The sequence below is a fragment of the Toxotes jaculatrix genome, chromosome 2, assembly GCF_017976425.1.
Source record: "Toxotes jaculatrix isolate fToxJac2 chromosome 2, fToxJac2.pri, whole genome shotgun sequence".
Lineage (NCBI taxonomy): Eukaryota > Metazoa > Chordata > Actinopteri > Toxotidae > Toxotes > Toxotes jaculatrix.
In genome coordinates, this window is record NC_054395.1 from 19068376 (window position 1) to 19088835 (window position 20460).

The 20460-nt window shown below is 41.6% G+C and overlaps 1 protein-coding gene across 2 annotated transcripts; it reads left to right on the top strand.

The window, feature by feature from the left end:
* The first annotated feature begins 4665 nt into the window (after positions 1–4665).
* On the top strand, positions 4666–19983 carry bgnb (biglycan b). 2 transcript variants are annotated; one of them, XM_041050866.1, is made up of 8 exons: positions 4666–4891; positions 12182–12446; positions 15271–15383; positions 16107–16320; positions 16468–16578; positions 17054–17147; positions 17886–18024; positions 18101–19982. In XM_041050866.1, the coding sequence occupies exons 2-8, from the start codon at positions 12197–12199 to the stop codon at positions 18296–18298; spliced, it is 1119 nt and encodes a 372-aa protein (XP_040906800.1). In that variant the 5' UTR covers positions 4666–4891; positions 12182–12196; the 3' UTR covers positions 18299–19982. The 2 variants fall into 2 exon arrangements, with proteins under 2 accessions (XP_040906800.1, XP_040906808.1); XM_041050874.1 differs by lacking the exon at positions 4666–4891 and adding an exon at positions 7276–7453 and having other exon boundaries at positions 18101–19983.
* The last annotated feature ends 477 nt before the right edge of the window (positions 19984–20460 follow it).

Sequence of the window (20460 nt, forward strand, 5' to 3'; positions counted from 1 at the left end):
GAGATTATTCAGGGGCCACCAGCTGACAAGTCAACAAGTTAAAGGAGCAATATGTAAACATTTTAATTTAAAACATTCAAAAATTAACTCAGATTATAAACATAATATGGAGAAATAACAGTTTTGCCATATGTCAAAGATGTCACATGTGCAAGATGTGTATTGTGTTGCAGAGAAATCTACTGAAGTTAGCATGCTAATCAGCTAGCCCCGATTCGTCACATCTTGTAATACCACTTTGTGCCTCAAGAGGTGATAGTCAGTTGCTGTAGCGTCCAGGCTGCCCTCAGTCCAACGTGAGAGGATGAAGAAGTAATAACTGTGAGTAGGCCATAAACCTGCGTTGCAGCCATCCTCTCTCAGTGACATTCATCCACGCTCTCCTAAAGCTCCCTCGCGCTTCTCTCGTGGCTCGTCCTCCACTCCTGCCCCCACTACATCTTCCCTGAGTGCAATTGCCATAAAAATAAAGTGGAGTGGACACACCCCAGCTTTCTAGTAATATGCTGCCCCCTATTTGCTTGGAGTATGAATTTGACAGTTGGCCAATTCTTACACATTGCCCCTTTAATGAGAGCACAGTACATATATAGTCTGAATATGTAATATGAACAGAGGCGCACACATATATTTATCCTTTTTACTCTCCCTGCCTGGGCGTGTAATCACATGTTAGATCTCTGCTCTCAGACTTGTGCATGTGGTGCAGTCTTCATTCTCCATAATTGTACAGTCATTTTGCAAACAGCACATTACTGTCTAAGAAACTACACATTCAGATTTATACTGCAGTTCCTGCACATACAAGCACAGCAGAAGCTTTCCCCAAAGACGACCAAACTGCATCAGTTCTCTTTTTACACTTTCCCATCTTTGTAGTTTAGCACAGATGGATTCTTTGGCTTTGATCTTTAATTTTTTTAACCTCCCCTCCAAAGCCTGTCACATGGGGTATTTTCAAATTTGACAGGCTTGCCATTTCAGTGCCATCCATCATTCTGCGTGTGACATGACTAAACTGTTAAAACGACATCCCATCACACCCAACAGATGTTTAGTATCCCGTCGAGCTGAGGCCGGAGTTCATTTGTAAGAGGTTGACCGTAGAGCCCTGTAATCCTTTTCTTTTCCCGTGTACTGTCTGTTCTACCCGGCGACAGCAGCTTCCTGTGTTTGTTATTGGAGGATGGGGGAAGTGCTGGCTGATAAAATAAAAAGAACAGTACACCGAGAGAATAGCAGCAAAAGAATTCCTTGTCCTGACTCAGGTGGGCATCAGGGACAAGCAGATAAAGCGAAGCATGGTAAAAGAGGATGGCTGGAGGGTGCACAAGTGAGAACAGCTTCTTTGCTAGAACATGAGATTGAGTTCCAGTGTTAAGGGTCAGCTATTTGGGATCGGCAAGAATGTGCTTACTGCAGTGTGCAGGAGAGCTAACCACTCGGCCATCAGCCCTGATGTTCTTATTCTTAATAGCCAGCAGCTTTAATGAGCATGAAATAAACTTTTTTTATCGAACTGAATTTCAAATCCAAAAAAACAAAGAGAACACTTTCATCAATATTGTTTTCTTTTCTCTCCTGCATAGAAAGGCACACGCACATGGCAGCACCTACGCAAGAGCTAACAAGTGGGTGTGCTAATCTCTGGAGACACTTAAGTTGAACACTAGTAGGACAAAAAGAGTTTAATTTGGATGCCAAGCCCTCTAGCTACAGACCAACACCATAATCAACTGAACCACAGCGAGAGAGAGTAAGAGCGAGGCAGACTGTGAAATAAAGAGTGAGAAACGGAGAGGAAGGCTGAATCTTTAAAATGTGAGAACGATAGGAAGTTGAGAAACGAGGAATGTTATCTACAAAAGCCTTTATCAAAATTCCCTTCCCTGCCAACACTCCTGCAGGGCATTGATCTGGTCTGCATGCCTTTTCCACCACTGTGGATACTGCAGTCTTTAGGACAAAGAAAGACATACATCAGAACAGTGTCACTGCCACCATCCATTATATGGATGATAAGATTGGCACTGTTCATCCATTATATTGATGATGAGGGAAATTATTATGATTTAATGCTCAAAGTCAAAGCTGCAAAGCTCATGGATAATGTGTAGATAACTGCACACATTTGTGTGGCTGACTTTGTTCGGGGTCGGAAAAGTTCCCAGATGGTGTGGCTTGCCAAACTTGCTGCCTCGCTCTGGGTGCTGGCAATATAGAGAGGAAATCAGAGAGTCAGTGAGAAAGAACACTTCATCCTGCCAAAACAAAATTTAATAGAAAACTGTGAGAAGACACAAAATCATACGTTTGATAATCACAGTCCTCGAAATACATTTGCTGCCTGATTTTGGTGGAGCTTGGTAGTGTCACCATGTACTCTCCCAGTACTAATCAGAGACAAATGTGTGACTCTGGGATATGCACTTAAATAGTGGTTGATTTAAAAAAAAAAAAACAACACAAAAAGAGACTCAGCAGCCATCATAAACACATACCAGTTTAGGACAAAAAAAATCCACTTAACACTTCCAGAGGAGGATTTATAGCTCAAACGCCCCTGGAAGTCTGACCTGGTCTTTATACAGACCAACTATGTGATAACAGTTTGGATGTATACAAGAAATATACACCTTTAAAGTTTCCATTATCCAAAAATACTGTACATCAACCACACAATGTAAATGGTGTTTAAATATTTTGTTTATTTTTTTATTCGGCTCTCTGCGAACTCCCTGACAAGCTCTTGAAGACAATATGTTTTAATACTTTTGCATGATGACCCATTTTTGTTGCTCTCAGCTGTAATATTTCATTATAGATACCACAATAACAGTGTATTTTCCCTCATGGTGCTACTGTATGTTGCAACTGCGAAGCAGTGGAGTTTCAGACAATGCCATGCTTTAGCTTGTGTTTTAATTGGCAGTGCTAAAATTACAATGGCTTTTCTCTAAATTGTCTTCAAAAGCAATTAAATATGGCAATGACAGACCTCAGACACAAAGTTCAAACAAAGTGCATTGTCTGCTTCGTTTTCTTCTTGGAAATGAAGGAAACATCACGAAGATATTCCTACACGGAAAGTGGATTTTTTTTTTTTTTTTTTTTTTTTTAAACTGGCAAAATTTACGTAATTGTACAAAAACACAACAACACTCCATAATGTAATGAAATCCAGCACATTACATTTACTCATTTGGCAGATGCTTTTATCCAAAGCAAATTACTAGTGAGGCAACTTAGGGTTGGCCAGGGACAATTTGGCACACGGACAGGAGGAGCTGGAGATCAGACTGCCAACCCCGCAATCAATGGACAACCCCCTCTACCATGGCCATCTTTGGTAAAGTCAATTGATCGGAGAACTTGGACATAATTTGGAAAGGCACACATCTGTCTATGAAAGGCCTCACAGCTGGAGCAAAAACCAAGCCATGAGGTCGAAGGCACTGCCCACGTAGCTCAGAGACAGAGGCACAGATCTGGGTAAGGCTCCAAACAAACCTCTGCTGCTTTGAAGATTCCCAAGAGGCCTCCATAATTCTTAAATTCTTAAGTTTGGAACAACCAGGACTATTCCTAGAGTTTGAGCAATCAGGCAGGGGAAAGGGGCTTTGGCAACAGAGCTGACCAAGAACTGAATGGTCAGTCTGGCTGAGATTCAGAGATCCTGTGTGGAGAAACTTCCAGAAGGACAAACATCACTGCAGCACTCTGCTGATCTGGGCTTTAAAAAGCACCTAAAGGACTCGCAGACTGTGAGAAACAAGATCCTCTGCTCTGATGAAACCAAGATTGAACTGTTTGGCCTCAGTTCTGAGCATTATGTCTGAAGGAAACCAGGCACAGCTCATCACCTGTCCAATACCATCCCAACAGTGAAGCATGGTGGTGGCAGCATCATGCTGTGGGGGTGTTTTTTCAGTGGCAGGGACAAAGCGTCTGGTCAGGGTTGAGGGAAAAATGAACAGAGCAAAGTACCAAGATATCTCCAATGAAAATCTGGTCCACAGTGCTCAGGACCTCAGACTGGGCCGAGGGTTCACCTTCCAACAGGACAATGACCCTAAACGCACAGCCACGACAATGCAGGAGTGGCTTAAGGGCAACTCTGTAAATGTCCTTGAGTGGCCCAGTCAGAGCCATGATTTCAACCCAGCTGAACCTCTCTTGCCATCCAACCCGACAGACTGGCAGAAAATCCTCAAATCCAGGTGTGCAAAGCTTGTCACATCATACCTAAGAAGACCTGGGGCTGTGATCGCTTCCAGAAGTGCCTCAACTAAGTACTGAGAAAGTGGTTTGCAGTTTGTCATGCGGGATATTGAGTTTAGACTGATGATGGAAAATTAAGTGTGAACAAAATGTGAAAAAAGTGAAGCGGTTTGAAAACTTAATATAATACTGTAAAGTTCTCTATGATATTTGAATGGAGTCACAAGAAAGGTTATCACAAGAATACTACTAATGTTAAAACTATAATACAGCCAGTTGTACTGTAATAGCTACTGTAATAGCACACAAAATACTGTACTCAGACCGCCCCCCCCCCCAATTCTCCTCCTCCTCTTTCCTCCATCCAAAAAGGGGAGAAAGGAGGCAGGCTTGTTAAGTTCATGTGCTCGACCCCCCCGTCTCTCAGTCATTTCCTCGGTTTGGAGTGAAAGGCGCACACACGGTTCCCTGACACGGTTCGCAGTGGCAGACGGTGGCGGAGGAGCTGCGACTGGATGTCAGAGGACCGCAGGGAATTACAGCAATTATCCCTAAATGTGATGAAAATATAGGACATTTCTTTTTAAATCTCGAGGATAATCTGACGCACAGAGGGAGAAAACACCCTTCAACCATTTTTGGGAATTAATTTCTTATCTCTGTCCAAAAGGTAGGGGAGTTGGGTTATTTTTATTATATATGATGTTTAATCTTCTAATTTGGCCTCGGGGCAACTTATTTGAACGGGACAAATTGTACAATGAACGTGATATCTAGAAAGTTTTATGCTGTTGGAATATTGTAGTGAAATCAACTGGATTTAAAATATAACACACAAAGTAGCTATAAACTCTACTTCTGCAGATCTGCTACAACTTGTATTTGGCTACTCTTGTCAACTTTTATGTTTCAGTTAAAGTTGTCATATTTACATCGTTTGCACTCTATTACCCATTAAATTTAAATCTTAATTATTTATTTGTGTTTAATTATCCCTCCAGTATAATGTGAGACATTGTCCCTGTTATCTTGCAATTTGATCATGCAACCTGTTCCATCACGCGCGGCCCATCTGATGCTGTAATTTTTTACTCCAGAGTAACACTAGATGGCGCAACGACTCTCCAAAGACCTCACTGGCAGCACTCATCAGAGGAATAGATAATAATTAAGCGAACCTTTTTATTTCCACTCACATTATCCTGAGATCAGTGCACCCTTATTCTCTCATCAGGCTCTAACTGTAACGCATGGCATTTATAGCAGGGATTTTACGTCCATCCGTGCATCATCATTTAGGGAGAATAATTATAGTGAAACGTGCCAATCAAGTCTGGTACACAGGCCTGCACTACCCTCAAATTCAGCCTCTGTATACACACAGGATTCATGCTGAAATGTGTTGAGAGAACTGTGGCCTGAGAAACTTTATTTGGCAAGAAGATTATTATGGCTTGCTCTTTTCCTCGCTATATTTTGTCACATAATATGATGCAAACAAATACACTGTCCTTCAAGGAAGCACTTTTTCCCCTCTGTGGCCCCATTCTGTCTTGTTCTGTTGACTTCATGACCAGTAATAGTTAACTACCACGTATGAGCCATTTATACCAGTGTATTTAACAGAGTTATTCTTACTGTACAAAGGCAGAGCAAACAGTCTGACTCCGGAGCCAACGGGCAGACAGTCAAAATGATGGTCTGAATCTGTTTCCTGACCTTCTAGCCTGACTGCCTATTAGCCAGCCTGTGGGTTGACCACCCCACACCTGTTCGTCTGTCTGTTCTGTGATTCTTTCTGCCCGTCTGTCCGTCCACCTGTCTGTCTCAACATTCATCTCAACGTTTTATTTCGTTTTCTTCTTCTCTGTCTAACTTCAGACTCACAGTTCTGTGTTGTAGCTCCATGTTCCTCGCTGTCCACCCTCACTGATCAGTTTTAGTTTGATGCCAAATCAGTGGTTACATTTTCCCTTACTCTTACAATTTTTCAGTTCAAGTTATATTTAAATTTGTGCTTTGGAAATGCTGTCTTTGCCACGCTTTGACAATAAAATTTGCTGATTTTTCCATTCTGGTTTTTCAAAAAGCAGCCATTGTTTATAGTCTCTATTCATAGCCCACTTATAACTGGCGCAAACCTTGGAATACTTCACATACTTCGAATGAGGCACATCTGCCCACAGGCATGGATGCTCAGGTCAGCTGTCCCCCTGCTGTTGACTGATTTGAACCTTTTTTTGTTGTTCTGCGTTGCTCTGCTCTCTGTTCTGCTCTGGTTAGGCCTTGTCTCTGAAACGTTGTGCAGCTCTCCACCACATCCAAGCTTGGCGGCAACAGAGAAGCTGCCAAACAGTTCCTTTTTTTAGGGACAGCAGTCACCAAATTACAGCCGCTGGGGCAGTTAACTCCACCCGAACGCTCCTACCGGACCCGCCTAACACTAACAGCTTGTGTGTCTGAAGTCCATGAATTTGACTCTCTGTATGTGTGTGTCTGACTGTGTCTGTCTTTTTATATGTGTTCTACATGTGTGTAGAGTGAAGGAGACAAGGATGATGAGGGGGTCCGGCAAAATGACCAAATCATTTTGGACCTGGACTTCAGATTTTGACACTGAAATATATAGATGGTTTGCAGTATGTGTGCTCATGTGTGAGTACGTGTTTGAGTCAGCTTGCATTCCCACAAGCAAACATTTTTGTGAGTTTTTGTGTTTTTTTTTTAGGGGTCAGAGTTTATTGCAGCTTAGATCCTGCTCAGAATAACATGATGGGTTGAGAAAAAAAAACACTTACTGAAAACAAATGAACATCCCATGAAGTGACTCTCTTCTGTGTAGATTTATTCTGTGTAACACAATACTGAGCCATGTCAAATATTTTGTACTCACTCAGCACCTTGATTAGTTTGAGCCACCATGTGATGGTAATCGGCACTGAGTGTTGACGTGGTGGCTGCCAATAAACCAGCGTTGTGGTGCCAGCTGGCACTTTTGGTGAGCTCTCTGCCCCACCTTAACTCTGCTCACACAACTGCCAACACGCCCTGAGGAGCTGATGCACTCCAAAGAATGAATTACACAGATAAAATGAGCCAGCATTTGATGTCTTGATCCATATCGTAATGGATTTTTCAGCTTTTAGAGTTCATGGCAGTGCTAACGGCACCTAAAGAAGACACAGGCAAGAACAGCAGCTGTGAATAAAACGTGTGGCCATAAAAAGGGATTGTGAGTATATAAAATTTGATGATTTTAAAGTCATACCAATTAAAACTTTCTCTGCTGACCCAGAGAGAAAAGGTGGCAGCAGTTCATGAGAGCCAAAAGAAAATCGGGGCTGTGTGTGTCTAGGTGGGATATAAGAGTGATTGCCTTTCTCTCAGCTGTGGTCATGGGAGAACAAACACTATGTGTTGTATTATGAGGAGATGATTATTCTTGGCACCACAGAGAGCATATAGCTTAAATATATGTTTGTTTAGCTTGACAAGGGCAAAGGCTGCCTTGTGGGAACTCTAGTCTCATCAAAGTAATTGCGGTGCATGAGAGGCCTGACAAGTACCCAGCACTTGATGGATAGTGCATATAGGAAATGTAAAGCTAATCTCAGACGCCCCGTGTGGGAAACTCAAACAAATGATACACTTGTCGGGTGGATTGTTCACCAGATGGGACTTTCAGTTACAATGCTGCTTTTTATTATTAGTCAGTATCTTTCCATCCATGTATCCAATTCTATGTCCTTTCTCATATCTTCTCTGTTGCTCTGTTTCTCTTAATCCAATCTTCACCTTTCTAATCCAGGCGTAAACCACTGGAATTCTTATGTTCATAAAAGTGTCTGTCTTCTGTTGCCTGTTACAACAGCTTCAACTACATTTAGAGCTTCAGACAGTCATAATGTGTGTGTGACACACCTTTGACTTAGAAGGGGAATTTCCTCTTGTTTCTTCTGCTCTGTTTTACTGAGGGAAAAGAAGCATTGCTGTAGAGGAGAGACAGCATAGCAGCATAGTAACAACGTTGTTACTATGCTGCTGTTACAGCCTCCATTCGTCTAAAAAGGCTTTTCACATGATTTCGGAGCCTGGCTGCAGGGATTTGCTTCCATTCAAGAGCTTTAGTGAGGTCAGACATTGATGCTGAGTGATACAGCCAGGCTCACAGGTGTTAGATGCTTTAGTGAGAGGCCTATCTTAAACCCAGACCCATAAAAAGTGTGTAGTTTTACATGGGTATCCAAATACTTCTGGCCATATAGTCCAGCAGAGGTGTTACTGCAAAGATAGTACTGCTTTGTTGTACCTGTGATGCAGCCACCCCCGCCCCCCCAACACACACACATATGCTCTCCACAGCATCTCAGAGACAAACAGTGAGACAGGAATAAACGCCCATCCATCCATTAAACCACTCTTTGGATGGGAAGAGAGCTGAGGCAACAACAATTAAGATTGAAGTCTTTGGTTTGTTTTTGTCTCAGACCGGATGTTTGATGGCTCACAGTTTAACTGGAGGGAGAAGAGAGGAATTCAAACACACAAGGGCCTGATAAAAGTGGTTATTACAGCCAGAGAGGCTGCTTGATTGTAGGATGTAGTTTAGTCTTATCGTCATGTTGTGTTTACGGTAGCCTTACACGTCATTCCTGCATGATGATAGGCTGTTCTTGTTCCTGTCTCCTTTTTTCTTTTTGCCTCAGTCATCATCCTCAACACCTCTGTCTGTAAATCTCCATCCACTACCGCATTGCCACAACTTGCAGACGAATCACTGGTTTGAGCAGTGAAAAATGGCTCCACAGATTAGAGTATTGTGTCACATTCTGAGATTTACAATATATACTTGTTATACCTCCCATAATGTTGCACGGCAAAAGTTGCAGAAATTGTAGGTGTATAAATAAGTCTGGTGGTGTCTTCTGTGTATGTTCCAGCTCTCTTGTGCATCTTTGTGAGTTGCGTGTCATTGTGTGATGCTGTCTATATATGCCCTAGCTGTGTCCTCTTGGCTGCATTCTTCTGGCCAAGCCAAGGCCAGTGGGGTTTTTATTTTCTGCAAAATGGTATAATTTGGCAGCTATTTTTATTGCAGGGAGCAGACTGCAGGGGCCAATTCTTCCAGGCCAGGTCCACATTATGCACAACTTCTTTGTTTTACAGATTTTAATGTCCCTAAATAATATTTTTTCATTTCCTTGAATAGAGTGAAAATGTTTCACAGCTGCAGAAGATTGCATCAGCAACTTTAAAGTGCAATGACCGAACGGGGACTGAATATGAATAATTTTCTCATGCGTGCATGTTGTATATAGTTCAGGGCTTAGATGTGAATTGTGTTTGTGAAGTTATGGATGTGGTCAGTAAATGCTTAAGTTGAATTGATCAGCATGCGTTGTTGATCCATCACCCATAACTGTGATGTAGTATCTCCTTGGATTTAATTTCTTAAGGCTCTACATTTGTAATTTAAAGGATCAGGATCAGCTTAGAGAACATTTTTATGAAGTGTGGAATGAGAAGCATTTCCCCAACATTAAAAAGCTCTTGAAGCCCCTCAACAAGCTTTATTGTTACAGTCTCCCTTTTAGGCTATTGAGAGTCTTGTGAACACTCAGTGCTACTATAAATATCCTGTGGCATTTAGTGAAATAGCCAGGGCAAAGATCAAGGTGATCAAAGATCAAAGTGTTTGAATGGTGTCACATTTAGTAGAAGAACAGAACTGAGAGAATTTAGCTCAAAAAGACAGACATTTCACTTTAAAACCTCTGCTAGATAAAAATGGCCTTTATCCTTTTCTTTTCTTGCTCTCTTGTATTGTCAGTCTCTATTTTAACCTTCACCTCCTTTATTTTTCCTCCATCAATCACTTGGTCCTATTAATGCTGGAAGGCAAAATTTGCTTCCCTCCTGCTTCCAGTGAAAACCTGGTCATGTTGCGACAGATCCTTAAACTTCTCTGGAAAGTACACTAACCATTGGCATCAATACTTTCCACCACTCTGTAGGATTATGGAGCTGGGGATCGGAGCTTTTTTAGAGATTATGGTGTTTTAGGTCACCCCAGGGTCCAGTGCAGGACTGGACTTTATTTCATAGGATTATCTTCAGGTCAAAGGGGCAGTAAGTAGTTTAGTTTAAAACATTTAAAAATTAACTAAGATTATCAACTGACTGCGAAAAATAACAGTTATGTCAAAGACGTCTGTGTTACAGAGATGTCTGCTGTTAGCATGTTAACAAGCCAGCCCTGCCAGTTCGAGTGACATTATCAGAAGGTATACCTGTGTGAAAAACATTATTTACCAGTCCATGCAGGTAGCATGACAGGTGAGATTTATTCAAGCTAACGTTAGCTCGATGTGGGCTAACGTGGGGCGACAGACCAAAGAGGACATTTTGCTTGTTTCTTATAGTAGAAGCAGATAGCCCAACTTATAACCATTTAAGGGACACAAACTTCTTGCTGTAGGGATCAATTGGCCTGGTAATAATTTGTTTTTCTAGGAGTTAGATTTTAGGATGACTTACTGCACTGAAGTGTTAGTTAGGTCAGTGCAGGCAGGATAAAGCAAGCAAACAAACACAGACACACATGCTCGCATGTCTGGTGACCTCAATTACCAGGGAGTGTGTGCACAGCTATGACATCATGGAGTCTGTGTTTCATGACATGCATACACACTAAAACACGTGTACATGCACACATACCCATTTGCACTTGGTTTTGCACACCCAGTTTCCCCTGTACATGAATGGTGGCTTTGTTTGACTTTTCAGTTGCAGGAATAAAGTTTTCCACCGCTGAGGTGATGTCCTCTACACTATCTGATTGGCCAGTGAGAAGAGACTTGGTCTCTTGGGAATCGGCTTGGTGTGCAGGAAGCAGACACTGACATTTTGTCAGTGTGGTTTAAGTAACTTTCATTCCCAGAGTCGATTCCTGGCAAGTCTACCAAGGGGAATGAGTGCATTTCTCCTCGCCAGCCTTCAGTTCCTGGTGTGCCTGTGAGGTGTGGTGTAAACAGTAGGGCTTTGTAATTAAGAATAAGCAGACCATTTCATAACATTTCAATGTCCATTTATATTTGAATGGTGTATGTAGTGTGTGTAGCAATTAATTCATAGCTCTCATGCACATGGTTGTGCATGAGTTAGTTTGCTGTTGGGCCCCTGCTGATGCTGCCACCATACCTGCCCTCTGTGCATTGTGCATCAACTCTGCCTCCATGTTCTCATTAACTGCAGTGCACAAAGCTGACTACTCATGGCAGCATCATTATTTTGCTTGAAAACAAGTACTTCTGCACTGGAATAATACAACCTGCAGTGGGCTTTTTGTGTGTATCTCAGTTTTTGATAATTTTGAACACTTAGGTATTAATTTATGCAAGATTCAAGCACAATATAAAGTAAAATAATGCTGGATGCACCTTAATTGATCGTTGACATGGTGGAGCAAATGTCCAAACACATTTCCTGTTAACACAGTAACCAAAAAAATAAGTTGACACACATTGAACTTGGGACTTTTGGGGCCCCTGGGGATCTGGGGCTGCTTGGGGTCTGGGGCAGTCTGGGGCTTGTAATCCAGCCATGCTCATGCAATTTTTCTTTCGTTTTTTTTTTTGTTTTGTATTTTTCTCATTCTACAGCATCCCATATACATATTCCCATCTGCCCTTATGAATATAAATGATGTGGATAATAATGCAATACAATTCAAGAGCACCAAATATTGCAGCCTCCAAACTGATCATACAGTTGATTTCAACACCTCCCTAAAACAAATTAAACAAAAAAGTAACCTTTAGTAGTGTAGGATTTATTGCAGGGCTGTTGCATTTGACTGCATTCATTTTAGTTAGGAGTACCCAATAAACTAACAACTGAGTGTACACATTCATGTCCAATAAAACTGACGCTGCTCTCCTTCCTCCTTCTGTTTTCTCAGGTGCGTAAGTAAAAAATGTTGCCACATTGCTCCCTCCTGCTGTTGCTATGTGTGGCCCGGCTTCTCTCCCCCTCCTCGGCTCTTCCCTTCGAGCAGAAAGGCTTCTGGGATTTTGCCATGGACAGTATGGACAGCGGCGGGATGATGACAATGATGAGGGATGAGGAAGAAGGTTCAGCCACAGAGGAGCCCTTCCCCCCTGACATGCCCATGTGCCCCTTCGGCTGCCACTGTCGGCTCAGGGTCGTCCAGTGCTCTGACCTCGGTCAGTGACAGTGTGCAAACAAACAACAGCGATGCATGTTTGTGATGCTTTGTCATCATTTCTCAGAGTGTGAGTGTGGCAGGAGGTTCAGACATAAAAACAAATGGGCTGACTGACAGAGTGAGAGAGCATGACCTGAGCCTTGCATGACTTTCATAGCTCCAGAGAATAAAGCCCCCCTTTGGTGTATTATCTGAGGGAGGAATTTCTCCCTCGGGGATAATGCTGGTGTATTTTCATAAGGGAAAGCATCTCTTTGAGGGATTTTGTGTTCCAGACTTTGTGTGTACACACTGGGTGGGAGAGGAAGAGAGAAATGGTTTGAGCAGAAAAGAGGAAGGGAGTAAGTCAGGGGAAGGGAGGGAAGAAGAGAAAATAAGACATGAAAAGGGATCAAGAGCAAGAAGGAGGGAGTTAAAGAAAGGCAGAGAAAAAGACGGTAGTATCCAAAAAAAAAAGAAAAAAGCGAGAGACTTTGATGGGAGGAGAAGAAAAGTTTATAATATCCTTACTGTCTTTAAGAAGCTGTTTCATGTTGTTTTTGGGACACAGACAGGATGTTCAATGCAACCCCAGAACAGGAAGGGAGGATGGAAGGAAGAATGAATTAGTCTGAAGGGTTTTAACGATGAGAGGGTTAAAAGAAATGCATCACAATAATAGAAAGTGTTTACTACTATGATAGAAAAATATTCTGCTCTTTCCTGAGAAATAAAAAAAAAAACACAACCTACCTCAAATTATGATGCTTTTACAGTCTGTGTGTGTCATGTTTCCATATAAACATACACTACAATTTCCTGACTGTAGATAAGTGCGTGCTTCTCTTATGTCTTTTCTTACAGGACCAGAAAAGTCTTCTTTGTGGATATAATGATTCCTCACATTATATTGGCTATATAACTCTAATAAGCTGTCTGTGTTTAGACATAATGGTTTTGTCGAATCATCATTTTACAAGCTCTATATATTTACTGTCCCCTGGTCTTTCTGCAGTGGGTAAATGTGGAAGCGTATAATTTCCGAGATGTCAAGTGCTTATTTAGAACAGATGTATTTTGGCGGTGGCGTCTGTCTCCTCTGAGTGTTCATCCCAGCATGATGTTGGGTATTTGTGTTGAGGGGCGCTGGGGTTTAAGAGGGTGCTAGTTTTGTCAGTTTGTGGTAAAGGCTTTGAGATTTGTGGCAGATATGGGTGAAGCGTTGTGGTTTGAGGGTTTTGAGGGTTTAGAGATTCAGTTAATCATGGTGTTGGCAAAAGTTTTTTCAGGTTTGTTGATGCAGGTATACAAATTCAAAGGTTTCCAGCTGGCAGGAGGCTTGTCAGAAGCTGCAGGTGTTGACTGGAGGGTAAATATTTCCAACCACACAAAACCACCTGGTAACACTTTAGAGTCATATTGCTCTCGCAGCAGCCGTAATAACTTTATTACAGTGAAGAGAAAGTGAATCACAGAGACAGAGCCTGCTATATATAACATAAACAGTAGGGCTGGAACTTGATCTTTCACCCACAACTAATAAATTTATTTTGCTGTTTAATTTCTTGGATAAGGCTACATCATAAAACCCCAAGCCTCATCTGCCTCTGCACCAGATCTCTCAGCACTGCGTGGACATGGTTTGAACAGAATGCCAGAGGGGAGCTGTTGAGGGTTTGATCCTGTGTGGTGACATGGAGGGTGTGGCACAGTACAGCCAAAGCCATATATCTAAACTTAACTCTAGATGGACAGCTCTGGGTAGAGCCGTGTGGGTCAGATGTGGTTGGTGGCAGACTGGATCCCAGTGGGACAGCTGGCGCTCTCTCACCAGTAGGCCTGGTTGCATCACGGTCGTGGTCCAGATGAGGTCGACCCTGGTAGAAGATTCGCTTACTGTGGCCTGTCTGTACCACTGACCGCATCTGATCCACATGTCCACGTGGCTTTGTGATGTGGTCTTGTTAATGATCATTGGTTGCTGTGTTTGTGCGTGTGCTGAGTCATTTTTCCAGAGAGATCCTTGAATGGAATAATGCAGGTGTATCTCTTAACGCTGTCCACTCGTTGTAACCCATTCTTAGCCTGTATGAATTTATTGCTTGCTTAACAATATCCATGGGCAACCCTAACCATAACAGCTTTTGGTGTTTATGCTTGTGACTGATGTTGTTAACCCCAAATTTTCACTGCTTTTCAGCAGGTGTTTTCTGTCACAGCAAAGCCAAAAGTGAGACAGCCAATGTTCTCAAATGCAACTGCAGCTTCACCACTCACACATTAACGCACACAGCTTGTATTTCTCTGTTTGTATGTGTCTGGGTTGTTCCTGTCTCCCTTTTTGATGTGTGATTTTGCTGAAGGTATTTAAGTCCCATCCTTTGTGACTTCTGTCAAAATGGAAACCAGATGGAAAACATCTGGTGTCCCCATCTGGTGTGAGGTGGAATTTGTCTTTTGTGTGTGTGTGTGTGTGTGTGTGTGTGTGTGTGTGTGTGTGTGCATGTCTTTGTCAGTGAGAAACTAGTAACGTCAGTTGTGGCTTTGACGTCTGAGTGTGACCTCCATGGTTGTGTGTATGTCCACCTCTCATTAAAATAATAGATGAGGAGCTCCAAAGTGCTCATTTGAGATTGTGTGGGAGTGTGACTGGTTTAATTTTTAGTCTTGATGGAGGTTTTAAAACACACACTGACTATTTATTTTCCAAAGTCTATGTCTGACTAAGATATCCTAAGACTGTGCCCACTCAAAACAAACTGTTTTTAGGGTGTTGGTTCACAGTTACCCATGGCAGCATTTAATGGAGTATGATTCCCTTCTGTGTTTTTATTGGTCTTCAGGTCTGACTGAGGTGCCAAAGAATATTCCTCCGGATACCAAGTTCCTGGACCTGCAGAACAACCGTATCACTGAGCTTACAGAGAATGACTTCAAAGGCCTTACTAACTTATATGTAAGAGACACACATCGTCTGGAGCTTGGTCACATTCATAATGTCCCTCTCAGCATCAGCTCAGCACCTCTCGACTCGAGGATGTGCAACTGATTCAGCTCAGCTTGTATTGGCTTTGGTAGTGTGAAATATGATTATGACCTTCCGTTTCCTCAGGGATTTAAAGGTTCATTTCCTTTCTTGTTCTCCCTCCACCACCCTTCGCTCTGAGAGCTGTAATTGTATTAAAGTTTTGAGCCCGAAGCTAAATGGGAGTATTCAAGCTCTCTTAGCAGAAAGGCTTTGCTCACTCTTGACCCACATTCAAGAGCGCTGACCAAGAGCAATATTAAGTCTGGCAGCTTAGGAAACTCCCGACATGACATTATACAATAACATCTCTATTAAAGTCTGTTTACCTCAGCCTACATCTGTCTCGATCTTTCAGCCAGTGCAGGTGGAGAGACAGTCTGCTGGGTGATGGACTGCTGTGAACTGTTGCTGGATGTGTTTTAATTAACTAGAACACATACAGTAGAAACAGAAAAAGCAAAACAAGCAAAAACAAGCCCTTGTGTGTACGGATTTTTCTTTCTTTCTTTTCACTTTCTTTCTGTTTGGGTGCTACTTGTGTTTTCCCACAGATCAGATAGCATTGGTAGTGAATCTGGATTCTTCTTGGTTAATTTTGTTTTGTTTTGGGTTTTTTTTTTTTCTTTTTTTTTCTTTTTTTTTCAATTTCAGGGTCTGTCTCTGAGGAATAACCTTATTTCCAAAGTCCACCCCAGAACATTTGTCCCTCTGAAGCACATGCAGAAGCTCTACTTCTCCAAAAACCTGCTGACCACTATCCCGAAGAACCTGCCTGCCTCTCTGGTTGAGCTGAGGATCCATGAGAACCGCATCAAGAAGGTGGCAGCTGGAGCCTTCGCAGGACTGGGCAACATGAACTGCATAGGTCAGAAATGCTGATGTCTTCAACAAATCTAGCTTATACACTGTGGTTCTCACCACTGCTTTTGCCCCTTTATAGCATTGGCATTGGATGTTGATGATTAAAGGGTCTGTATTTTGACATGCCACAAATATTCCCTTTATCTTGCAGAGATGGGAGCAAACCCCATCCAGAACAGTGGTTTTGAGCCTGGAGCCTTCAAGGGACTGAAACTGAATTATCTGCGTATATCAGAGGCCAAACTGACTGGGGTGCCAAAAGGTAACACCGCCTCTGCTTGGCTAAAATGCTAACATATTTACAATCACACTGTTTTAGGCTATCTTTAAAGGAATTACATATTTTGGGAAATACACTTATCAGGACTTGAGAAGATCACTTTTACCAATTCAATTTGTGGGTGGTTTTGTGCTGCACTATTTCTTGGTTGGGGTGACTTCCTGGAGTCTTTGTTTGTTAGCAAGCAGGCAACTAACGGAGAATCTATTTTACAAAGTAAATGAATGATGTTCTCTATAAAATAGAGTAAAAAAAAAATAGATTCTCCGAAAGAAAGCGACTAAGCACATTTCACAAAACGTTAAACTATCCTTTTAACTACTTTTAACTAGGATGCAAAGAGTCCATGTTCCAAGAAAGAGTAAATGGTAGAAGACACAAAGAAAGGAATAGAGAACCATGGGACAAAATCAAATCTCACCCTAAAGTGGAGACTTACTGATAGAGTGTCTTTCAGATCTCCCAGAGAGTCTCAATGAGCTTCATCTGGACCACAACCAGATTCAGGCCATAGAACTGGAGGACCTGAGCCGCTACAAAAACCTTTACAGGTACCTTCCACACTTCAACACCATACTCATTTCTAAACATAACTGATTTCTTGTACCTCGAGGGCTTTGCTTGCCTACCTGTAAAAAGTCATCCCATAGTTAAAAAAGAAGAATATGCATTACCAGTCAGCAGTGCCCCTTAGGGGTAACAAAAATGAACTACATTGACATGCCACTTAAAGGTAGCAGGATAACACACACTGAGAATTCACTGAATGCCTGTGTGTGTGTTTTCCCACTCCAGTCAAAATAGCAGCCTCTGTAAAATCTCCTAATGTGGGATAAAAACAAGCACCACGACAACAAGAACCTGAAGACATTATCTCCATTCAATATAGACCATTTTTTCACTTCAGACATTTTGACTTGTAGAAAATGATCAGCTGTTATTAATAACATAATTGGTGCATCTGTTCTGTTCAAGTTTCCCCGTAAGCCATGGCTGCGTGACAGCGATCCAGCATGAACAACACCATGAACACAATGGAATTCAGCCATTATTTATTTCATTATTTGCTCCTGTGACATGTCAGTCACAACCTTCAGACCCACTTTTAATCTCTAAGGGGATTATTTATGGTCACAGGTGCATTGCCGGGCTGCTGGGTTTTATATCACTCTCTTGCGGTGATAATGATTAGTTGAGCTTAGCAGTTAAGCATTTTTAAGGTAACGTACCATGCAGTGTTCTGTTTTCTGACTATTTCACATTTTCCCTCCTTTGCTCCCTTTTTCCAGGCTGGGCCTTGGCTTCAATCATATCCGGAACATTGAGAATGGCAGTCTGTCCTACCTCCCCAGGCTGAGAGAGCTCCATCTGGACAACAACCGTCTCACTCGTGTTCCCAAGGGCCTCCCAGACATGAAATACCTACAGGTGAGTCTAACTTGCTCAAACATCTGTGACTGAATGTTTAACACTCACACTCTACTTTGCAACTCCCGTTTTCTAGGTGGTGTACCTGCACTCCAACAGCATCAGCCAGGTCAGTGTGGATGACTTCTGCCCTCGCGGATTTGGGATGAAGAGGACGTTCTATAACGGCATCAGCCTGTTTGCTAACCCTGTCAACTACTGGGAGGTGCAGCCGGCAACGTTCCGCTGTGTCAGCGACCGGCTGGCCATTCAGTTCGGCAACTACAAAAAGTAAAGACAGGGTGATGCTGAGAGATGGAGAGAGTGAGGGAAAGGTGATGGAGGACGAGCAGATAATTTAAATAATGAAAAAACTTGAGAGAAAAGGGAGTTCGTATTGCAGAAGATTATTTTTTATTATTATTATTAATTTTTTGGAGAGAGAGAGGGAGCGAATGATGGAGAAAATGGGCAATAAACTGATGAAATAGGAGGAAAGGTCAAAAATACAATAACACAACTTGAAGGGAGTGGAAGGCAAAGTGCTTGCAGGACTTCATCTGATTTTTTGCATTTTTTGAATTCAAGGTTTTAAAGTTTTAACATTTGAAAAGGATGAAACAGAGGAGACTGTCCGAGAAGAATGTTTTCCCCAGTCTAAATCAATGAAAAAATTAGTACTGAGAACTTGTGAAGCATTTCATTCCATTTTTTTTTACACAACAGTGCTTATTGTGACAGAATTCATTTTTGTTTTATTAACATTTTGGTTAAGATTATGAGTAAAAAATAGAAACGCAACGCTTTATAGATTGTTTTTATATATATATAAAAAGGTGCTCTGTATGACTTTCTGTGTGTGCTGATTTGGGAGGTCCATCACATTGTCCCTGTTTCACTGGTTTGAAGCCATTTGGTCCTCAACTCTGTGATTTAATGATACTGTATTAATAAACAACTGGTCACAGAACTGGGGCTATTTTCCACCATTTACAGACACAAAAACAATTGCACAAAAAGTTGAAACTTCAGTTCAAGTTTGCCACCAGCTAAACAACATTTTTGTAAATATCATGGCAGTTGATTTTATTGAAAGACCAATAGGTACAGTTATATATTCCCCTCATCAGAGCCAAACATCTTTTCTTACTCACCTGAGGTGACTGTACCATCAGAGTGCCTTTGTAAAGAGTTTGTTCTGTGCCTTTACTAAATATTACGCTGTCTGTATGATACTTTTAAACAGTATTCCTGGAGGGGGACACTGAGGTTGTGGGGTTTTTTTCCCCAGATAGAGGAAACACACATCCGCTTTGCTTTGAGTCAATGAAGGCAGTGTGTTCACATAGTGCTACGAACAATAGTAGTGTTGATGCATTGTTTTGCACAATTTTTCTGTTATGCTTTATCTGCTTCAGGGTTACTGGGGGGTTAGCCTGTTTACATTGGCAGACCTTTGTGGAACTACTTTAGCCATAAGTATTCTGTCCTGTCTCTGTTCTGTAATCTGACAAGCTACTGCTGCATGTGAATAAAAACATTTTTAGCCTGCTACATTAAGCCAGTCAACAACTGATGCCCCTAGGTTGGATGCTGTGTGAGAAATAAAGAAGATAAATCAAAAACAGAAAACACTTGATAATTTACACTTTGTAAAGGTAAAAAAAAAAAAAGTAATCAGAGAAATTTATAACACTCGAACACAAACATGTTCAACACGGTCACATTACATGCAACGTGACAACAACTGATTCTTTGAACATTTGTGGGATTCAGACAAAAGTGTTCATGATATTTTGATTCAGTGGACACGATGTCTTCAATTCAAATTTACAGTTATGTTGACCTGAAGTCATGAGTTTGCATCACTCTCAGCATTTCATATGATATCCTTAAAGGGAAAATAAAGTATTTAAAAAAAGAAATTTTATATCAGTGTACACATACTTAAGCTATCTTCAACAGTGACGTAATTATAAAATGTGTTCAACTGATGCTCTGTGGTTTTTAGATTTTAGTGTGTGTGTGTGTGTGTGTGTGTGTGTTTGTGTCCGAACTGTATTCAGCCACAACAAATGTCTTGACTGCTTGTACCACAATTTCTTGACAGATTCCTACTGTATTGTGAGACTTTGCTTTTGTCACTGCTGTGGGATTCAGTCTCACAATGTCATTCTCCTCTCCTGGAGTTCTTCAGTGCAGTGCTTTCCCACTAGACTATCTTCAGCACAAAGGAACACACACACACACGCCCACACAGAAAAAAAAAAACAAAAAACAGAAGAACAGCAGGGGGAAGGAGAAAATTCGCCTTTATGAATTTGCACAGGAAAAAAAACACTTTCAAAATAAATATACTGTGGACATTTTAAGGACGTCTTCAACATTTTCACACTGACAAAATCATGTAATCCTAAATATGACAACATGCAAATGAAAATAATGTGGAGTGATGTT